Raw genomic sequence first — 20402 nt, forward strand, 5'->3', positions numbered from 1 at the left:
GCCAAAACCATCAAATGGAAAAAAGATAACATTTTCAGCAAATGGTGCTGGTTCAACTGGAGGTCAACATGTAGAAGAATGCAGATCGATCCATGCTTATCACCCTGTACAAAGCTTAAGTCCAAGTGGATCAAGGACCTCCACATCAAACCAGACACACTCAAACTAATAGAAGAAAAACTAGGGAAGCATCTGGAACACATGGGCACTGGAAAAAATTTCCTAAACAAAACACCAATGGCTTACGCTCTAAGATCAAGAATCCACAAATGGGATCTCATAAAACTGCAAAGCTTCTGTAAGGCAAAGGACACTGTGGTTAGGACAAAACGGCAACCAACAGATTGGGAAAAGATCTTTACCAATCCTACAACAGATAGAGGCCTTATATCCAAAATATACAAAGAACTCAAGAAGTTAGACCGCAGGGAAACAAATAGCCCTATTAAAAAATGGGGTTCAGAGCTAAACAAAGAATTCACAGCTGAGGAATGCCGAATGGCTGTGAAACACCTAAAGAAATGTTCAACATCTTTAGTCATAAGGGAAATGCAAATCAAAACAACCCTGAGATTTCACCTCACACCAGTGAGAATGGCTAAGATCAAAAACTCAGGTGACAGCAGATGCTGACAAGGATGCGGAGAAAGAGGAACACTCCTCCATTGTTGGTGGGATTGCAAACTGGTACAACCATTCTGGAAATCAGTCTGGAGGATCCTCAGAAAATTGGACATTGAACTGCCTGAGGATCCAGCTATACCTCTCTTGGGCATATACCCAAAAGATGCCCCAACATATAAAAAAGACACGTGCTCCACTATGTTCATTGCAGCCTTATTTATAATAGCCAGAACCTGGAAAGAACCCAGATGCCCTTCAACAGAGGAATGGATACAGAAAATGTGGTACATCTACACAATGGAATATTACTCAGCTATCAAAAACAACGAGTTTATGAAATTCGTAGGCAAATGGTTGGAACTGGAAAACATCATCCTGAGTGAGCTAACCCAATCACAGAAAGACATACATGGTATGCACTCATTGATAAGTGGCTATTAGCCCAAATGCTTGAATTACCCTAGATGCCTAGAACAAATGAAACTCAAGACGGATGATCAAAATGTGAATGCTTCACTCCTTCTTTAAAAGGGGAACAAGAATACCCTTGGCAGGGAAGAGAGAGGCAAAGATTAAAACAGAGACTGAAGGAACACCCATTCAGAGCCTGCCCCACATGTGGCCCATACATATACAGCCACCCAATTAGAAAAGATGGATGAAGCAAAGAAGTGCAGACCGACAGGAGCCGGATGTAGATCGCTCCTGAGAGACACAGCAAGAATACAGCAAATACAGAGGCGAATGCCAGTAGCAAACCACTGAACTGAGAACGGGACCCCCGTTGAAGGAATCAGAGAAAGAACTGGAAGAGCTTGAAGGGGCTCGAGACCCCATATGTACAACAATGCCAAGCAACCAGAGCTTCCAGGGACTAAGCCACTACCCAAAGACTATACATGGACTGACCCTGGACTCTGACCTCATAGGTAGCAATGAATATCCTAGTAAGATCACCAGTGGAAGGGGAAGCCCTGGGTCCTGCTAAGACTGAACCCCCAGTGAACTAGACTGGTGGGGGAAGGGCGGCAATGGGGGGAGGGTTGGGAGGAGAACACCCATAAGGAAGGGGAGGGGGGAGGGGGTTGTTTGCCGGGATACCGGGAAAGGGAATAACACTCGAAATGTATATAAGAAATACTCAAGTTAATAAAAAAAAAAAAAAAAAAAAAAAAAAGAGTGTCATTCCCATTACCCAGGAAGAATGCTTTTTTAACAAACTGAGAAAGGTTTAAGCTCAAAGGCTGCTAGCCACTTGAAGGTAGGAACACAGAATTTTTTTAAATCGTAAGGTACATATGATCTGAGGGTAAATTTTATAATATAATATAAAATACTGAATAGATCCTGGCATAGGGATATTTTTGAATAATAAAATCTTATAAATAAAATCTGTTCAGTAACAGGTAACTAAATAAACTACTAAATATTTGCGAGAAGGGTTAATAGCATGTGAAGTCCTATTTGACCACACATATACAAATGATAAATAAACCACATTTAAACAGAGTTCATTTGCATGCTACCTTTTTCTTTTTCTTTTTATAATGATGTTTTTGTACCCTTCTGAAGTTTAAAAAGCACACATTAAGTTTGAGTGAAACAAAATCAAAGCACAGACACATAGACCCTTTTCGTCACAAGCTCGACTTTTTAAAAAGTCTCACTTATCCAAACAAAGTAACTTAACAAAATAAAACACTAAAGCATGCTAAGCACTGAGCCTCTGAGTCATAAATACTAAAACTACCTTGGAATTCCAATGTAAAATAGTGCTAAATCTGCCTATATTGTCCTAAATTCAAATTGATATACATCTTGAAATTTAGGCCATGTATATGTTGGTGAACAATGTAAACTCCTAACAAGTATCATAGGTAATGTCAACAAGTGCCACTGTTTTAAAGACAACCAAGGTACAACTCTGAGACGGGCACATGTGTGCTAACACAATGCTTTGTGTCCGGAGACCTGTACTGGCACCCAAGCATTTAACAAGCAAATATTAAAATCCAAAGCATCCAAACATGATTCCTGTTTGCAAAGTTCAATACCATGACTTCACCCTGAACACCCAGTGCAGGACCGATGCAGCATACAGTTTTGAGCAGGGGCTAAAACCATTTGTCAAAGTCTACATCCTCTGACTATACCTCTGAAATAACTTCTCTGAACCTGTTTCCTGAGGAGTAAAGTGGAAAAAGAACAAATGGTTATCTATCTTGAAGTAAGGTTTAAAGAAATCAAGTTATTTGACAGTGTTTCACAGTTAAAAAAAAAGTCCATGTTTTAACATGAACATAATGTTACCAAAGAACACATTAGTGTAAAAAAGCTATCTGTGGAAAGTTTTCTTAATGGCAGTCTATACTTCAGTGACGCATATCACCAAGTGTATTTCAAAGTCTGTCCTCTCAGAAGGATTTCTGTGAGTTCAGGGTCACCTTGGTCTATATAGCAAGACAGCTAGGACTATATAGAGAGATCTTGTCTTTAAAAAAAACCTCCGCTCTGAAACCACTTTGAGGCTTGACAACAGTCTGTAGAAATCTTTGTCAAATGCCGTTTTGCCTCAACAGTGGTTTGTTCTCATCAAAACATAGAACATGTGCTGGGGTTGAATCACTAATGCAGCAGCTGTGAGAAATGAGATCTATAGAAGGCTGCTAGCTAATGAGGCAGCTCCCTAGGAACGCAGTCCACTCCTGGGGAACTCAGTTACTTTTAGGAATAGGCTTTTTGATTTTTTTCCCTAAGACAGGACCCCAGGACCCAGCAACTAAAGTAGGCTATGTCATTACAGAAAACTAAGAAGTTCTTAGCAAAGTAACTAACAAAGTGAGAGAACACACACAGGCAGCACATTGGATGAAAGAGGCTCAAAGAATGAAGACAACAAACTGAAACCCTTCACATGGGCTAAAGAGCAACAGCTCGCTTCCCTTCTTTCTTAAATTTGTTTTAGATTTTTCCTTTTATGTGTTTGAATGTTTGGTCTGTGTGGAGAGCACAATGTATGCTTGAAGCTTGACGAGTTAGCAGAGTCTGTTGGACTCCCTGACACTGCAGTCATGAATGGCTGTAGGCTACTGTCTGTGTGCCAAGAATAAAATCTGGGTCCTCTGCAAGAGGAACAAGTGCTCCCAAATGCTGGACCACCATTCCTTGGTCCCTTTTTCTTTTGGTTTTGCAACAGCCAGCCCTGAACTTCTGATGATTCCCCTGCCTCAGCGTCCTAAATGCTGGAATTATAAAACAATCTACCAGTGACCACTGAGTAAAGTTCTCAAAAGTAGACATATAAATGGTCAACGAATACGAGAAAAAAATGTTTCACTGATTATCAGAAGAATGCATGCTGAAACCACAATAAAACACCATTCACCCTAGGTATAATGGCCATCATCAAAAGGTAACAAAGAGCTGCAGCGTGATGTAGCGCAGTGGTAGAGTTCCCAGTATTAGGAGGTCCTGGGTTTAATCCCCAGGGGGTGGTGGGGAATCCCAAATGCTGCTCACAATGAAGAAAGGGAAATTGTAATTTAGTTTAGACTTTATAAAAAATCATATGGCAAATCTGGGGGGAAAACAAAAAAACAAAACAGAACCACTGATACTATAAAACCCAGCAACTCCACTGCCCGGTACAGAACCAAAGAAGCTGTTGCTGCACACAGACACAACTGAACATCATGAGTAAAATCCGCCACACAAAGACAGCAGCATGTTTTAAATCTTTAAACGCAAAGTTATAGAAGTGCAGACTAGAACAGTGGTCACTAGAGACTGGGAAAGGAGGACAGAGAGAAGGTGAAGGAACTTTTAGAGTCTGGCTGAGTGGGAGGGAAGGAGCCGGGAGGGGGATATTAGCACATGTGGAAATAGATCGATGAGTCTCAGGTTGTCTAGCTAATGTGTTAGTAATTATTCTTTAAAACAGCAGGCTCTAAAGATGGTCTGCTCCCTTATGTTCTCTGTTCCTAGGTGCCTGCTTCCCCTCCACTTCAAACTTCCACCAGGAGCAAGGAGGCATGTGCTTAAACTTTGAGAGTTATTTACAAATTTTCCCATTTCAGGGACTCTGGTTTGAAAGCGTAATAGACAAAGGGACGTATGGCTCAAATCCTTGGCATTTTTGTATAGTCCAAACATATGCCATTCATAAATAAGGGACTGGTTGAAAAATTAATTAAAAATTGGTCAAGAGAACCACCAAATCCTTGAAAACAAACCATCAGAGGTAATTTTCATAACAGCCAAAAACATAAGCCACCAACCATTAAGTGTTCAACACCAGAGCCTCGCAAGTCATGAAGAGTACGTTGCCACCTCACTTATCCAGAAAGACACCCCGACTTCCTAGATGAATCAAGCAACAAATGGGTAAACATCATGACTGATATTTAATGTTTGCTATTATATTTCACTCTTTTAAAATGTCACTTTGGCAGAATCAAATTTACTCTGAACAGAACAGCAGTGGTGGCACTTTAACCACAACACTTGGAGGGCAGAGGCAAGCAGATCTCTGCGAGTTCAGAGCCAGCCTGATCCACACAGAGATGAGCCAGGCATATGTAGAGACCCTGTCTCTAAGAAGTAAAATTAAAATGAAAAGACTTTTTCTAGCCAAGCATGGTGGCATTTGCTATAACCCCAATTAATACTCAGGAAGCCAGAGGAGGAGGGCAAATTCCAGGGTGGCTACACTATGTTTCCAAACCTTATCTCAAAGCACAAAACTAAGTGTGGCTGGAGAGACCGCTCTGCACACTTGTCCTGTTGCACAGGACCAGAGCTCGGCTTCCACCAATGTTAGATGCTTGCAACAGTCTCTAACTCCAGCTCCAACTCTGACACACGCCCTTGGCCTCTACCAGCACACATACACACCAATCAATCAATCAATCAATCAATCAATCAATCAGTTAATCTTTAAAAACAGGAAAATGCAGTTTCTATGAAACAGAAAGAGAGTACAGTGAGGAGAGGATGAGGTCTAAAGGGCAAAGGAAGGCTTCCGCAAAAGAAGACATCTATGATATATGTGTATGTATGTATGTATGTATACACACACACATATGGAGTACATCCATACATATGTGAAACAGAAGCCGGACTGCTTAAAGGGGAGGAACAGCAAGAGGTGGAGACGGGGAGAGGAAAAGGAATGAATGGGGCAGCAATAAAAACAAAATGACAGACACATAGGAAAACATCACAATAAAAGCTGTGACTGTGTGATAGGAAAACAAGAAGTTCTGACAGTTTAAGTAATGTTTATGATGTCTTAAATATCAATTTTCATATTTCAGTTTATAGTAACTGAGAGTGCTGTATAACAGAAATGAACGTATTTAGGAAAAATCACTTAAAAGACATACATATCTAGTACAATCTAGTAAAATCCCTTCCAGCCTATCTTTCAGGAACTCCCCAGCCATTGCAGACATGGGTGTCTGTGCTAACGCCAGGTTGTAAGATGGCAGCAGGCCGCTTACCATGCCAAACCGCCGCATGTCCATCCCACAGGGTTGCCACTGTTTTCCTCGCGCCATCCCACAAGTTGTGAGAGTAGGCTTCTTTTAACACATTCTTCCTCTTATAGATGTGGAGGAAAATAATAGTAAGGTAGAGAAGGAAGATGGTAAAGTACGGAAGTATTAAAAGGATCAGCGGGGTGAAGACCCACAAGAGATGGTTCGCAAAATTCAGGTAGTCCTCCAACTGTTCCACACCCAACCACTCTTCCAGCACGTGAAGCATACAGGTCACGTAGGGCACGGAGTCCTGCCCTGCAGCACACGTCTGGTTGTTATTTATCATTTTCCTTAGATGAAAATCCCAAATTCTGTCTCTTTCTTCATTGCCATAGGTGTTACTGCAATGCCTGAAGGGAGAAAGATGCAGTTATTCTTTACAAAGGTAAATAGGTTGGTTTACTTTGTCTATTTTGCTATGGACGTGGTCGTCTTTAATACCAAGTTAAGGAGGGGTTTTAACACTTAACTGTGAGAATAAGGCTTTCTCTACAAAATGGTGAAAAAGTGTCGGGCTTAGCTTCTGAAATAACTTGCAAGCTGTGGTTAAGAGGGAAATGCTGATATGGAATGAAATTGCTGCTCAAACTTGTGATCTAACCCCTATCTTCCACAGACCACACTGAACCTTTCACTCTTTCTACTGAGACTGTGTCCTACACAAAGGAAAGCATCAGTGTCTGATTCTGTAATGCAGAGTTTTAGGAAATGATGACATACACTTGGATATTTCCTTTTATAAAGAAATTGATTTGCATAAGAGCTTATCTGCTCTTTTGACACTACAGGATTAAAAATGCACTTTTTAATCTTACAGTCATGAAAATTTCTGTTAAAACATAAACGACTGAAAAATAGCTACAAAAGTATAGCATGAACTCACTCTCTAACTTGGCTTACCAGGAAGTACACAAATATCCTATCTCTAGCTTCAATGCATGAACTCTGAAAACACAGTAAACAAATGAAATCTTATCAAACAAAAATCATTAGGAACTTAGGTTTACATTCCCATGAAATGCACGGCAGGAGATGGCCACAAATGTCTGACAAACAATGACAGCCCTAGGTGTGTCACAAGGTACACTGAGGCTGCTCTGCACAGCTTAAGGCTATAAAACATGTACAAATGTACGATGTCTAAATGGCTACCACTTCTTACTTGTATCAACAGGCTATAAGTCAAGTCGTCGAATGTGACATTTGATAGTACAACTTTATTATCTTTAAGACATAATTACCTACTATGATTTCCTTCTTTCATTCATATGTTGCCTGCCTCAAAGTCTGATCTTTAACCATTATTTCATATTACATAACTTTAAGAAAGCCATCTCAAATTCATTGTGACAGATCCAGGAAAGGAATAAGTAAAAGAGAGAGAATAAACCAGACTCTCACACAAGAACAATTGTATGGTATTTTGTTAGCAAGATTACCTTGCTAAGTAGCTTTGTAACAGAGCACACATTCTGACTAACAGAGGACTTGGTCTGACTTCCTTGTAATGAACAGCATTTCTCTGTGGCAGCACTGACTAACACAGTAGATGTTAAGCTCCTCAACCTATGCTTGATTATATCACTGTGTTGGTTACTCTTCTTATCACTAAAAGTTCTGTTAAAACATAAATGACTGAAAACATAGCTACAAAAATATTCCATAAACCCTCTCTCTAAAATACTCATCACTGCCATTAAATACCTAAGAAATAAGGCAGTTGACAATAAGGGTTGACTTTGGCTCATGGTTCAAAGGAAATCAGAAATAATGACAAAGTTGTGGAAGCACAAAAGACTTGGTCCTGTGGCAACAAATAGGAAGCAGAGAAAGAATGCCAGTGATCACCATGGTTTCTGCATTCCTCCTTTTTATTGAGGCCAACCCTTTCAAAATACCTTCTCAGACAGTCAGTGGGGTGTTTCACTAATGTACCAAGTGCTTCTTAATCAAATAAAAATCAAACGTTGATAATAAAATAATAAAATCAAAAGTTGTAATAAAATTTAACCATTACACTAACAAATTCACCATAAGAGTTAAACTATAATTTACCAGCATTTGATCATTTAAAATTCAATATGGCGAAATTTAGTGCCTTTAGAAACCAGCCTGGCAGTTTCTGTAGAAGCTAAACATATGTTACTATATTACCCAACAAATCTACCTCTACCTATACCCACAAAGACTAAAGACATTCACACAAAAGCTTGTGCATTCATAGAATCATACTAATTCATAGAATTAGTAACAGACTCATTCATAATAGTGGAAAGTGGACAGACTGAGATGCCTACCAACTGATGACTGAATAGAAATGACAGATCCATGTAACACAGCACCACTCAGTCAGAGAGCAGAGCCCTGCTGCAGCGGGGGTGAACCTGGAAAAAAGCACAATAAACTAAATTAAAAACAAGCAAAAATCAGAAATAGCAGGAAGTACGTGTCCACTGATATGTCATACCCAAAATAAGCCAATCAGAAAAGTTAGGAAAATTAGTGGTTGACAGACCTGGGGAGCATCAAAGAGATAATGAGGCACCCTAGAATTAGAGAGCAAGGATGCTGAACCCACTAATCTGCTCGGTGTAAAGTGGTACAGTACCTGTACATGTACATGTACATGTAACTCTCAAAAACTGTTAAAGTATTCAAACACTGTTAATAAGTAAACTAATTAGGTTAAGGGAAATTGCCTAGGCCCAACTAACAGTTTGAAACTTTGGCTGTTATTGTTTAAGGCACTGACCAACTAATAGTCTAGGCTTATTTACATTTTAATAGGTTTTTAACATCTTCTCACTTTATAGCTTTCTGTAGTACCTCCTCAGAGAAGTTAGTAATAGAATTATAGCAGTCTCCCTTATCTACAAAGTGTACATTCTAGGACCCAGGTAGATTCCTAAAACTAAGGATAGCACCAATTTCTATACAGGTTATGAAAGCACTGTCAACTGCAAAACACAAGCTGCTCCAAAACAGAAAAGTCTGAAGGCCACCAAGTAGAAAATTCCACATTTAAAGTCACAGCCTCAAATAGTAAGCCACAGTGAAAATAGCATGTATATGTATATGTACATATATATATATACATGTAAAGTGTATAATATGTAATATATGCAGTATATATGTAATATATGTGTATGTATATAGATAGATAGATAGATAGATAGATATTATCTCCAGCTATGAGCACAGAGTACATACAAAACTTAAGTGAGATGAAGAGACCTAGGAATATCTTTAACAAAGGAAGAGAATAATCTCTACAGTAAAAGTTATAAAAACAGGGACAAAAGAAATTAAGAAGATACTAAAAAAAAGTCCATGTTTTTGTTTCAGAAAAACTAATATTGTTAACGTGTGCATACTAGTTAAAATGATACTCATATTCAATGAAATTTGAATAAAAAAAATCAAAGACATTTCACAGAAATAGAAAAAAATACGTTCACAGAATTGTAACAATCCCCAAACGACTTGAAACGACCAAAGCGACATGAGCACCGGGAATAATGCTGAAGGCACTACCATATCTGCCGTCAATGTAACCAGAACATGAAACTGACATAAAAACAGACATGGAGACCAATGAAATCAAACAATATAAAAACAAATGCACATATTTACAGCCAATTTCTTTTAAACAAAGCCAGCAATGTTAAACTTTGCACTTTAAAGTATTAGGGAAAAACTATGCCCCCCCCCCAGCACAAACATCCAAACCCCCCCCAAAAAAATTAATCAAAGAGCAGATTTATTTCTAGACTGTACTAAGTAGTCAAAAGGTTCAACAAGAAAAGTCCACACAAGCCCATTAAGAAGAGATTTTGAACAGTCACTTCTTGGGAGATTATGCAAATGACCAGCAAACATGAAAATAGATAGCAACAATGTTGCAGCTACTCTTCCCTGTCAATGTTGTGTTTAGAACCACTAGGAGACAAACCTCTGGGAACGTCTATGAGAACTTTTTCCTTTGTGTTAACAGAGGTGGGAAGATTCACACTAACTTTGGGTGGTACCATCTTATGCTCTCATACAAGGAAGTTAAGCTCATACAAGGAAGATACAAACAGTCGGTCAGGGCAAGCGCAGGGAGGGATATAGACAGGGTGATTTAGTGTGTGTGGGGCATAGCCAAAGGGAAGAGTTAACTCTTAAAGCACAGAAGGAAAACTGGTTCACAAAGTAAGTATCCAAAAACAACTAGTAGAGAAGATTTTGAATGCCCCAACACAAAGAAACACTAAGTCTGAGGTGAGAAATATATTGTTTCCTCCAATCTCTTCATGAATACATACTATATGCGTGCACTGAAACACTGCCTTGTGTCCCAGAAACACGGACAAGTCTTAGATGCCATGGCTTTTTAAATTTTTTAAAAATATTTTTTATTAACTGACACTGTGGGGAGAGTACATTAGTGAGCATATGTCATGGCTGTTCATGTGGAGGTGGAGGACAACTTTCAAACATCAGCAAATGTTTTGTAGCAAGCACCTTTAACCAATATGCCTTCACCCCATAAAAAACAAACAGACAAACAACTGTGATTTTAAGCTTCTTTCTCTAGGTTCTGATGTGCATTACCTTTCAAAAGATTTTTTTCAATATAAAAATGCTCTTCTACTTTTGATTAAAGTCTCCCACTCTCTTAATGATTACCGTTCTAATTATTGTCTAAGTCTGGTCACTCATTCCAATAATGCTCCAATACATCTTTATTTACTTACTTATTTTTCAGACAGGATCTGTGTGGACCTGACTTGCTTGGCAGATTAAGGTGGCCTTGATCTCAAAAAGATTTGTCTGCCTCTGCCTCCCAAGTCTGAGATTAAAGGTGTATGCCGCCATACCTACCTATAATCCACATCTAGACTGGTGTATCTACAAATGCAGTACTCTTTCCTTCATAACTCCTAAGTTCAAAATATACTTGACCTCAAAATCAAGCCGCATCAAGAATGTAGGGAAAAACATTTTCTTTAAAAATTAAAGTATTCCCATCGATTCACAAACGTGGTCCAAATACAAATATCAGCTCAGTTCTTATACAGCCCATAAAAAGTACCAATAAACACAAACTAAGTCTTCGATGATGCAAAAACCTTCAAACATGAGCTTATTTAGTTTTTGAGGAAGCTGTTGGCCAGTCTCAAACAGCACCTAGTGCTGAATGTCTTTTTCCCCCAAATATAGAAATTCTGTAAGTTTTCTATGTTCAACTTACGCATATTATTTCTTACAAATGTTTAACTGATTACAAAACCCAGCGATCGCGGCAGCGCAGCATCTACAGGATCTGGACCAAGTCGAATTTGCACAAATATAAAAGTTTGTAAGTGCTGTTTCCTTGGATCCTCTCCGGAGCCTCGTGGGATAATTATTGCTATTCAACCCTTTTTTATAAGTAGTCAGACGCTGCTCCTAGAGGCCAAGTGGCTTGCCAAAAGTCACATGGGTACTAAAGAGCATAAACCAGCATTCCAACCCTGCTCAGTCAGCTCACCAACAGTTCTAACCTGTACCAATGGCCTCGGCACTAGGGTCTCACTTTTCCCTCCAGCTCCATCAGGCTCGCGGGACTGGACCGTCATGAGACAAGAGATACGCCTAGCCTCAGACAAAAAGCTGCGGCGGTCCGTTCCGAGAGCCGAGAGAGTTGCGGATGCTGAGAACTAGTAGGCGACGGGCGTGGCAAGAGCCCGGCTCCAAGACCGGAGGGCGCAGGCGCAAAGATCCGGGAACCAGCCCGGCTTTCCGCTCCCGGCCCCGCGACCTGGACATTATGCTTGCCACCGGCTGGACATCATGGAGACGTCCATGGGAAGCCCGACGCACCTGACAAGGAAGTCACAGAAGATCAGGTTATCCTCGGCGACGTCGGCAGCTAGTCCGCGGTTGACCCCGGAGAGGCGGACTCTCAGATAGCGCCGGCTTTCTTTAAACACCTGAGAGGAAGAAGCCCGAGCCACATTGGGTGTAGAACCGTCTGTCAGACCGCCCCTTCCGGTAGCCGCCGTAGCTGCTTCCGGTGGCGCGCCTGGCCGGCTCCGGGCTCGAGCGTCCCCAGGCGCGTTCCGCTCCTCTGCCCGCGCGGGTTACGCCTCTCTGTGTCCAGCAACAGAGCAGAGGCCCGGCCCCGCCGCGGACAAAAGAGCGAGCCCGGATAACAAAATGTGTTGCGAGAAGTGGAGCCACGTGGCCGAAATGCTGCTCTTCATTGAAGACCGCGAGGAGGAGTACAAGATCCTTTGCCTCTGCTCCCGAGCATTTGTAGAGTAAGTCTTGGCGGTCCTCTCACTTTTTATCCTTGCCTAGGAATGTGGGTGTCGCTGAGCTCGAGTGAGGCTTACCTAAAAACCAGATGACCTGCTTCTAGGGCAGACCGATGTCTAAGAAATTGGAAACTTCTCGGGCATGAAGGAATATTCTACTTCGATTACTAAAGGGAAATTATTAAAATTTTGATTTTTAAAATGTGGTACCCTAGATATGTTATTTCGTATTTACACAAGTGAAGGGCCAATCTCAGGGTTGAGTGAGTCGTGCGCCTCAGTGATAGATGCAGAAGAATCGCAAGTTCGATGCTGGAGGCGTGAAGTGTAAGCTAATGAAAATAACACGGTGAGGTGAAGGATCTAAATAAAGCTCTGTTTTCAAATAGTAAAAACCTTTCCAACTAAAATTTTCAACTAAAAAACAACTTCTAAGTATTTGAGACAAAAGGCTTAACTGTTTACAGCAGGTTTAGAGACATCGCTGAGGAAAATGTTTGTTTCATGATTAAAATTGCCTGGCTGGAAAGAACCTTCTGGTAGAAAAAGCACCGACAAATTTTAAATTTAAGCTTGAAATTATTCTTTTTCATTATGAACTTGAGGGAAGATATCCGAAAGTTCCTCAAAAGCGAATTAAAACACCATGTTAAATTTAATACTAAAAAGGCACTGTCCTCATTTGCACCGGTCAAAGTTGAGCAGTTCTGAGGGAGGGCAGGGGAGAGTAAGGATGGTAATAAGATAGAAAGGAAGACTCAGAGACAAGCATTAGAATTGGGAGGGCTGCAGGTCTGTACCACACCGGCCCCAAATGTATTTCTCATAGCCTTAATATACTTTACAGTATCATGGGAAACAAGTCACAAACTAGCAGAGACAATGGCTGACATAGATTGGATATCTGTTCCCATCCAGAGGCTTCCCTGTTCCTTCCACCAAGATTAATAGAATGTCCAGCCCCTTACCTTGAACTTAAGTTGTAGATCCTAGTTCCCTACGTCAGCAGGCCAGGAAATCTGCTATCCAACAGGTCCTGACCTCCCTTGACTTTGCCTGACAGGCAGACTATCACAGAAGCAGGCAAAAATGGCTGCCAACGCTCATTATATATAGTCAAGCGTCCATTTAATTTGAACTTTTGTGCTCCTATTAGATGTGCTGGCAGGTAATGGAATAAAAGAAAGAACCAGACTGCACTGAATTTACCTTCTAAGCAAAGATCCGTATTGCACTAAGATAGCTGTTTGTAAAATTATTCAGTTAACTCTGGATATGAGATGGGTCTGTGGAGCTTTGATAGCAGTCTGTAGCAGGATAGACAGTGAAATTATGAGGCCTTGGAAGGGGAAAGTCTTCTTGAAGTCTCTTTTTGGCTGAGAGTTGAGAACACCAGTATCCTTAACAGATTTTGATGTGAAGGTTGACTGAGTGAAAAAAATATGTAGAAATGGTTTGAATAAGTATTAAACTAGCCTGTGTGATGGCCCACAGCTTTAATCCCAGCACTCGGAGAAGAAAAAACAGTCAGGCTGATCTCTGAGTTCAAGACCAGCCTGGTCTTCAAATCCAGTCTAGGACAGTCAGGACTCTGTTACAAAGAGAAAGCCTATCTCAAAAAGAAAAGGAAAAAAAAGAAAAAGAAAAAAAAAAAGGTTGGACTACAGCAATGGACTACGGAGACGCTCAGTGAGTAAAGGCATTTACCACCAATACTGAAGGCATGGGTTTGATCCTCAGGGTCCACATGTTGGAAGAAGAGAAACAACCCCAAAGACTTTAAGACATGGTCTTACCAAGTGACTGGCTGACCTGAAACATTCTATAGACTAGGATGGTTTCAAACTCACAGAGCTCTGCCTGTCTCTGGCTCCCAACACTAGGATTAAAGGTGTGGGCTAAAATAGCAATTAGTCATGTGAGCCATCCTGGAGCACTTGGAGAGATCTAGGCCACTAACAGACTGTCTCAAAAAGAAACTAGACAGTCTGAGGAGTGACGCCTTAGTTTATTGAGAGAGTTGACTGCTGTTGTTACTGCTACTTTTCACACTATCTTTAATGTTCCAGAAGAAGACCTTTTGGGGTGGTCCTTATAGTCCAGACTTACCTTTCCAGTTTCTAGACTTACTTCTCCAAGAGCATCTTGGTTCTTTTAGTACTGGCCTCAAGCTTTTCTGTTGCTATGATGAAAATCTTGCAACTTAAGAAAGAAAGGGTGTGTTCTAGTTCAGTTCCAGGTTATAGTCCATCAAAGGAGGCAAGCCACAGCAGCAGAAACTTGATGGACTTCGTCAAATCCAGAGTCCCCCAAGCTCGGATATGTGCCAGGGACACATATGATGCCATCCCTGTAGGTAGGTAGGTCTCCAACATCAGTTAATGCAATTAAGATGATACTTAACAAACGTTCTCAGAGGCTTTTCTCCCAGGGAGAAATTTAAATTGTGTTAGATTGACCATCAGTACTAACCAACCCAGAACTTTAAAACCAAAAGCCGTGTATTTGTTGTTCCTGTGTCTTCTCAGTAGATAGCTCTGCAGTACCCATATGAACCATAGTACATGTGTGAATGGGTATTTGCATATATGTATACATTCTGTGTATCTAAGGCCATGAGTTTTAATACTGAACCATTATGTAGAAACCTTTTTTCCACAATCCATTTATTCATTCATTGTAACCATAATGACAGCTGTACTGACCCTGCCTCCACCTCATATCTCAGTGTCCCATGTATTTGGGTAGTGACAGACACAACATTGATGCCTGTGTGTGGCTCCCACTCCCTCCCTTGCCCATGGTGCCTGTGTTCTAGTGACTAGTGGGACTAGAGATCATGTGGCAAGAGCACATTTGCACTATATCTCCTTGCTATTCTCTGTTGATCTTTTTTATGCTTCATAAAGTATCCCTTCAAAAACAGGAGTGTTCAATCATACAGGAGTTTTATTTTGTAAAGTTTGTTAGAAGGTCACCAGAAATTCAGTGATAGGCATGGTAGCTCATGCTATAATCCTAGTAGTTGGGATACTGAAGTGAGGGCAGGAGAGTATATGACATCTCAAGTTCAAGGCCAGGCTCTGCTACATGGTGAGACCCTATCAAAGAAAGTAATATGTTACAAATGTGTGGTGTGCTTTTATTAAATGTTCTGTAGGTTTATTTTAGTAATGACATTTTCAATTATAGTAATTAATGTGCAAAAGAAAGGTTGAGTAAGAACATTATTCAACCTTTATACAGACCATGGCTATTTTGTCTACTGTGTAATAGATATTCTTCTTGTTTATGAATATATTATAGTATACAGATGTAACTTAATATGTGGATGAGTTCACCCTTTCCGCTATTGGAATATATTCAAAAACTTCGAGAATACCTAGTTGCTTCTGTGGAAGAAAGAAAATCAGATTTTTTTCTCCCATCGCCCAGGAGAAATCCCACTTAATTTTAAAAACTAGCAATGATAAGCATTGTCATGTGTCAAGAAATGCTATTTTATATTCGTTACTGATTTTTAAAACTCCAGGGGAAACATTGTATAGGTGAGAGAAATGTATTAACAGTTTGCTTCTCTTTCTTAACCTTTATTAGTTTATCAGTTTATCATTAACTCCTTCTTCTTTCCAGGTTTATAGTTCAACTTTTTCCAATGCAGATTATTTATTTTGCTTCACAGGGATCGGAAATTATACAACTTGGGATTAAAAGGCTACTATGTCAAAAGCAGTGGCAATAATGCAGGTAAAATAGAGTAAGGCGAATACCCCATTTTGGTAAAAAATTAACTCTGTTATCATATTCACATAATAACTTATGATAATATGTTCTACTCGCTGGCATAAAGGTGAATGATAAATAATCCTATAATCTCTCTACCTCTCTCACACACACCTACATACATACACATGCACACAGGTGCTTATCTAGAATTTCTATCAAAGTTCATCTTTTATTTTCCTGATTTTCCTGTTGTGTGCTGGCTTGGCTTAGACTCTGGTGTCTACCATTCCTTCCTGATTTGTAACCATTAGCCTGGAATTTGAAACTTTTTTAAAAATCTTTTTTTTTTAATTGATATTGGCATTTTGCCTGCATGTGTGTGTAAGTGTACTACAAGCATGCAGTGCCCATAGAGGGCATCTTGAGGGAATCGTGAATTTTGGGAATGCCCAGAAGAGGACATCGGATGGATCCCCTACAACTGTAATTATAGATCTTCTGAGTCACCATGTAGGTGCTGGGAATCCAGCCTGACCCTCTCTGGAAAAGCAGCCAGTCCACGGAGCCATCTCTGCAGTCTAAGTTTGAAGTTTTGTAAAGTAAAAACCATGAAGTCTCTGTCAGATTTTTATAGTAAAAGTAGAATTAGGATGAATCCCAAGTGAACATTACTTCAGCCTTTTGCCTGAAGTAATAAGACACTACAATCCTATCTGACTTACCATACCAAATAAAATCAGAACATTTATTCTGTGTTATGACTTGACTTTATACTCTCTCACACTTCCCTATCCCCTTTCTCTTTCCACATAAAAGTTTCTCAGATTGAACAGAACTGCAGCACAGAGTTAAGCCAAAGACAACTCCAATATAGTCTATCGTAGTTGCCTTCAAAGTACTTTACCTTTCTCAAGGATAGGGCAAGCCAAGGTTTCATACCGTGCTGTCCACATAGGGATTCTGTAGGCTCTAGACTCCTGCTGAACCTGAGAAGCTGTGTTACCCACGAGAGGACCACAAAATTGGTTGATTTGTCTTCCTCATCCGACGCTCACCTGAGCTTTCATAATGTCAGTGGATGGAGTAGTGAGTGGGACGCTCTTCGCTACTTAGATGGATGCCTTGTCCTCACAGAAAAGCCTCTTAGGTAGACTCTCATATGAGGTTTCTTTAGCAGTATCTATTTCTGTTTCCTAAATCATAGACTTGGAGTGAGCGGGGTGCGTGTGTGTGTGTGTGTGTGTGTGTGTGTGTGTGTGAGTGTGAGTTCACATTACCACTACCGACTCTTTAGATTTTGAAATATGTAGCAATAGCATTAGTACAAGCATGGGCAAGTCATGTAAGAGTTCTGGATCGCAGATTCTTCTTTAGAATGAGGATAAGAAAACCTGCGTTTGCATTTTCTCTACAATGAAGCTGACAAATGCTGTCTGTAGGAGACCGAGTTACAGAAGAGGAGGAAGATGATCATTCCAGTGGCACTACGGAGTCACACAGCGCAGATGAAGGTGACCTTGACCCCGAGGCCAAACTCATGAGAAGTATGGGCTTACCAGTCCGGTTTGGTAGGATGTCTACGCATGGGAGTTTTGAGGTGTGCGTCTACTCTTAACTTCCATTTCGTGTTTTTATAAAACAGTATTGTCGGTCAGTCAGACTCATTCACAGCACACTTTACTCATATCATAGCCAAAGTACAAGTTGGGGTTTGTCCCACATGTAACTTTTCTTCTGTTGAGCACTTAACAGTTACTTTTTGTGTATTAAAAACCCATGCTGGGAGTTTGGGTGTGGGTGGGTTGTGCTACTCTTGAGGTAGACTCAAGCTTGTTACCATTTATCTGATGTAGGTGTCCATGAATGCAAGAAATAAAGCTAAAGTGAGGCAGAAGAGGAGAAAGCACCGCAAGCAGTATTTAGATGAAATTGTGCGGGAGGACTGGAGAAATGACTGTGAAGAAGATGACCTTGTAGTCTCCGATGACCCATCCTCAGTTGAACACTGTGAGAACAACAGCGCATGTGAAATTCAGAGCAAAACAGATGCTGAAGCAGAAAACCTTCCTGTTGAAAATACACTGGCTCCAAAGCTAGAGGTCACAGAGAATTGGGAAAAGTACTGGAATGAATACGGAGAAGGGCTGTTGTGGCAAAGCTGGCAAGAAAAATATCCAGACCAGACACTGTCTTCTGAACCCTGGAACCTTCCTGATACAAAGGAAGAATGGGAGCAGCACTACAGTCAGCTTTATTGGTATTACTTGGAGCAGTTCCAGTACTGGGAAGCTCAGGGCTGGACTTTCGTTGCCTCACAAAACTGTGATAAAGATGTTTGCACATCTCATACACAGGTTGACCAGAACGCTGAGAGCAGCCTGAAAGCAGATGGAACGACTTTGTCATCTTCACCTAACACAGCTGAGGATGAAAGCCTTGGCTCAAATGACAATGACCACAATGAAATTATTGCTGGGATTAATAAGATAACTCTGAGTGCAGAGGAAGTAGAACAGAGCCAGTTAGATTCCTCTGAACACTGTGACAAGCCACTCAGTGAAGTCACTGGGAAAGAGTGCCCTGCCTCTGGAGGAAGTGACTCCTGTCATGGAACACCCAAGGAAAGTGACATATCTGAGAACAGAAGCTCAGACCAACCAGCTCAAGGTAGGATTGTCCAGACTTAGTCTGTCAGGTAATGGTTCTCAGTCTGCTTAACACATTAATATTTAATGAACATTTTATCCCATCTTAATGTCGTATTACAAATAGTAATTAATTGCCCATCTACATTAATAAAAAAGGTACTCCTTCCTTCTGTACCTCTGTAGCCAGTAAAGGCAAGACTGAAACACTCCTGGGAAATCTAATTTACAGTGAACTTTCAACTTAGAGTTTTTCAAAACAAATGAATTAGAATTAAAAGCAAGCATTTCACAGGCAAAAGCTTTGTTTATCATAGATTAATAATCTTCTAATTTAGAAATTTGAGGTTATATTAAGACAACTGCATAATCAGGCTGAAATTTATGGCCCTGCTGCCACAGCCTCTCCAGTCCTAGGCTTGTGGTAGTTGTGAACCAGTCCTGACCCCAAGTTTGCAGAGTTCTGTGGCTTTCTCTTTTCTCTGAGCTACTACATTCTCATTCCTTTCTGTTTTGAGACTCATCCTTGGTTTAAGTTTCTATCTGTATATTCCTGATACATATATCTTAACTTCTTTCCTGTTGCTTTCCTGTGATAAAATACACATTGTGTTGCTGGCAAAACCGCCCTAAGGAAGAGAGTGTTTACTTTCTCTAGCAGTTGAAGGTTTGGACCATGGCAGGGAATTTAAGGCAGCCCTTGAAGCAGCGGGTCCTATTCAGCTGCATGCTCATACTCAGCTCACACTCTATGTCGTCCAGGCCCAAGCCCTGAAAATGGTTCCACCCACCTTTTAGGGTACTGTTCTCTTACGCCAGATAACCTATTGAAGAAAATACCCTTAAGGTCCTTAGAGGCCTGTCTCCTACGTCATTCCAGAGCCCTTCCCAGGGACAGTGAACACTGACCATCACAGCTTCTCTACTTATTAAACAAAGTTTGCAGCATACTGGTCAGTGTACTAGGCTGTATTTCTGCTATATTTTGCCCCTTTTATCCACTTCCCTGGTTATACTTTTTTCCTTTTCCAAACACAGTAATGCTTCTCAATCATTGCCGTCTAAGGTCTGCCCCACATATGTTGGTTGGCTGTAATTTGCTCCTTTGAGTTGTCTCTCGGGATCAATGAGTATTTAAGGTTTTAGCATACTTTCATTTTCCTGTTAAGATCAAAATATGAAGTCTGTGTTACATTTCTACATGCGTGTGACTTCTACGCTTTGTCACTGTCACTCTCCAGTCTATCCCTGTTTGCTTCCATAGAGGCAGTGGGACCTGAGAGAATGGAACCAGTATATGAGATGGACTAAAGTCTCTTGCAATAGTCAACTTTATTCAGAGTTTCAGATAATTTATACTCTGAGGGATGAGGAGTTGCTCGTGTAGCGTGTTCAGTCACAAGTACAAAGCCACACTTGACAAAAACAAATAAAATAGCAAGTCGTAATGAATAATCTGAAGTAAACTCACTCCTATCCACTATACCAGGGAGGGGCATGGAAACACATTCCAAGAACAGTTCTGTTTTTTGAAGAATCTGAGATCATAAGACTTTGTATTGTTTTCTTGGAGTTTTCTCATA

At 40.5% G+C, this 20402-nt stretch overlaps 2 protein-coding genes across 14 annotated transcripts in view; one reads left to right on the plus strand and one right to left on the minus strand.

The window, feature by feature from the left end:
- Tmem68 (transmembrane protein 68) overlaps window positions 1–12145 on the minus strand; it is a 30769-nt gene extending 18624 nt beyond the window's left edge. For 5 of the 11 annotated variants that reach the window (XR_005504424.2, XR_005504426.2, XR_005504425.2 and 2 more), the window contains exons 1-3: window positions 12012–12145; window positions 8462–8548; window positions 6126–6514 (exon numbers count right to left, since the gene is read on the minus strand). Coding sequence is in view for 7 of the 11 variants with exons in the window: in XM_006237827.5 (XP_006237889.1) it covers window positions 6126–6450 (325 nt within the window). In the remaining 4 variants the exon portion in view is untranslated. Of the gene's footprint in view, window positions 1–6125; window positions 6515–7064; window positions 7110–8461; window positions 8549–10903; window positions 11599–11692; window positions 11833–12011 lie in introns of those variants that run through there. The other 6 variants (XR_010066376.1, XM_039109758.2, NM_001107903.1 and 3 more) reach the window with 5 other exon arrangements.
- A 48-nt stretch (window positions 12146–12193) lies between these two features.
- Tgs1 (trimethylguanosine synthase 1) overlaps window positions 12194–20402 on the plus strand; it is a 33526-nt gene continuing 25317 nt past the window's right edge. Inside the window, exons 1-4 of one of the 3 annotated variants that reach the window (NM_001107904.1) lie at window positions 12194–12451; window positions 16131–16195; window positions 17614–17771; window positions 18028–18841. In NM_001107904.1, coding sequence (NP_001101374.1) covers window positions 12348–12451; window positions 16131–16195; window positions 17614–17771; window positions 18028–18841 — 1141 coding nt within the window. In that variant the 5' untranslated portion in view covers window positions 12194–12347. Of the gene's footprint in view, window positions 12452–14703; window positions 14805–16130; window positions 16196–17613; window positions 17772–18027; window positions 18842–20402 lie in introns of those variants that run through there. The other 2 variants (XM_039109760.2, XM_063287525.1) reach the window with 2 other exon arrangements.

The sequence above is a fragment of the Rattus norvegicus genome, chromosome 5 (assembly GCF_036323735.1).
Source record: "Rattus norvegicus strain BN/NHsdMcwi chromosome 5, GRCr8, whole genome shotgun sequence".
NCBI lineage: Eukaryota > Metazoa > Chordata > Mammalia > Rodentia > Muridae > Rattus > Rattus norvegicus.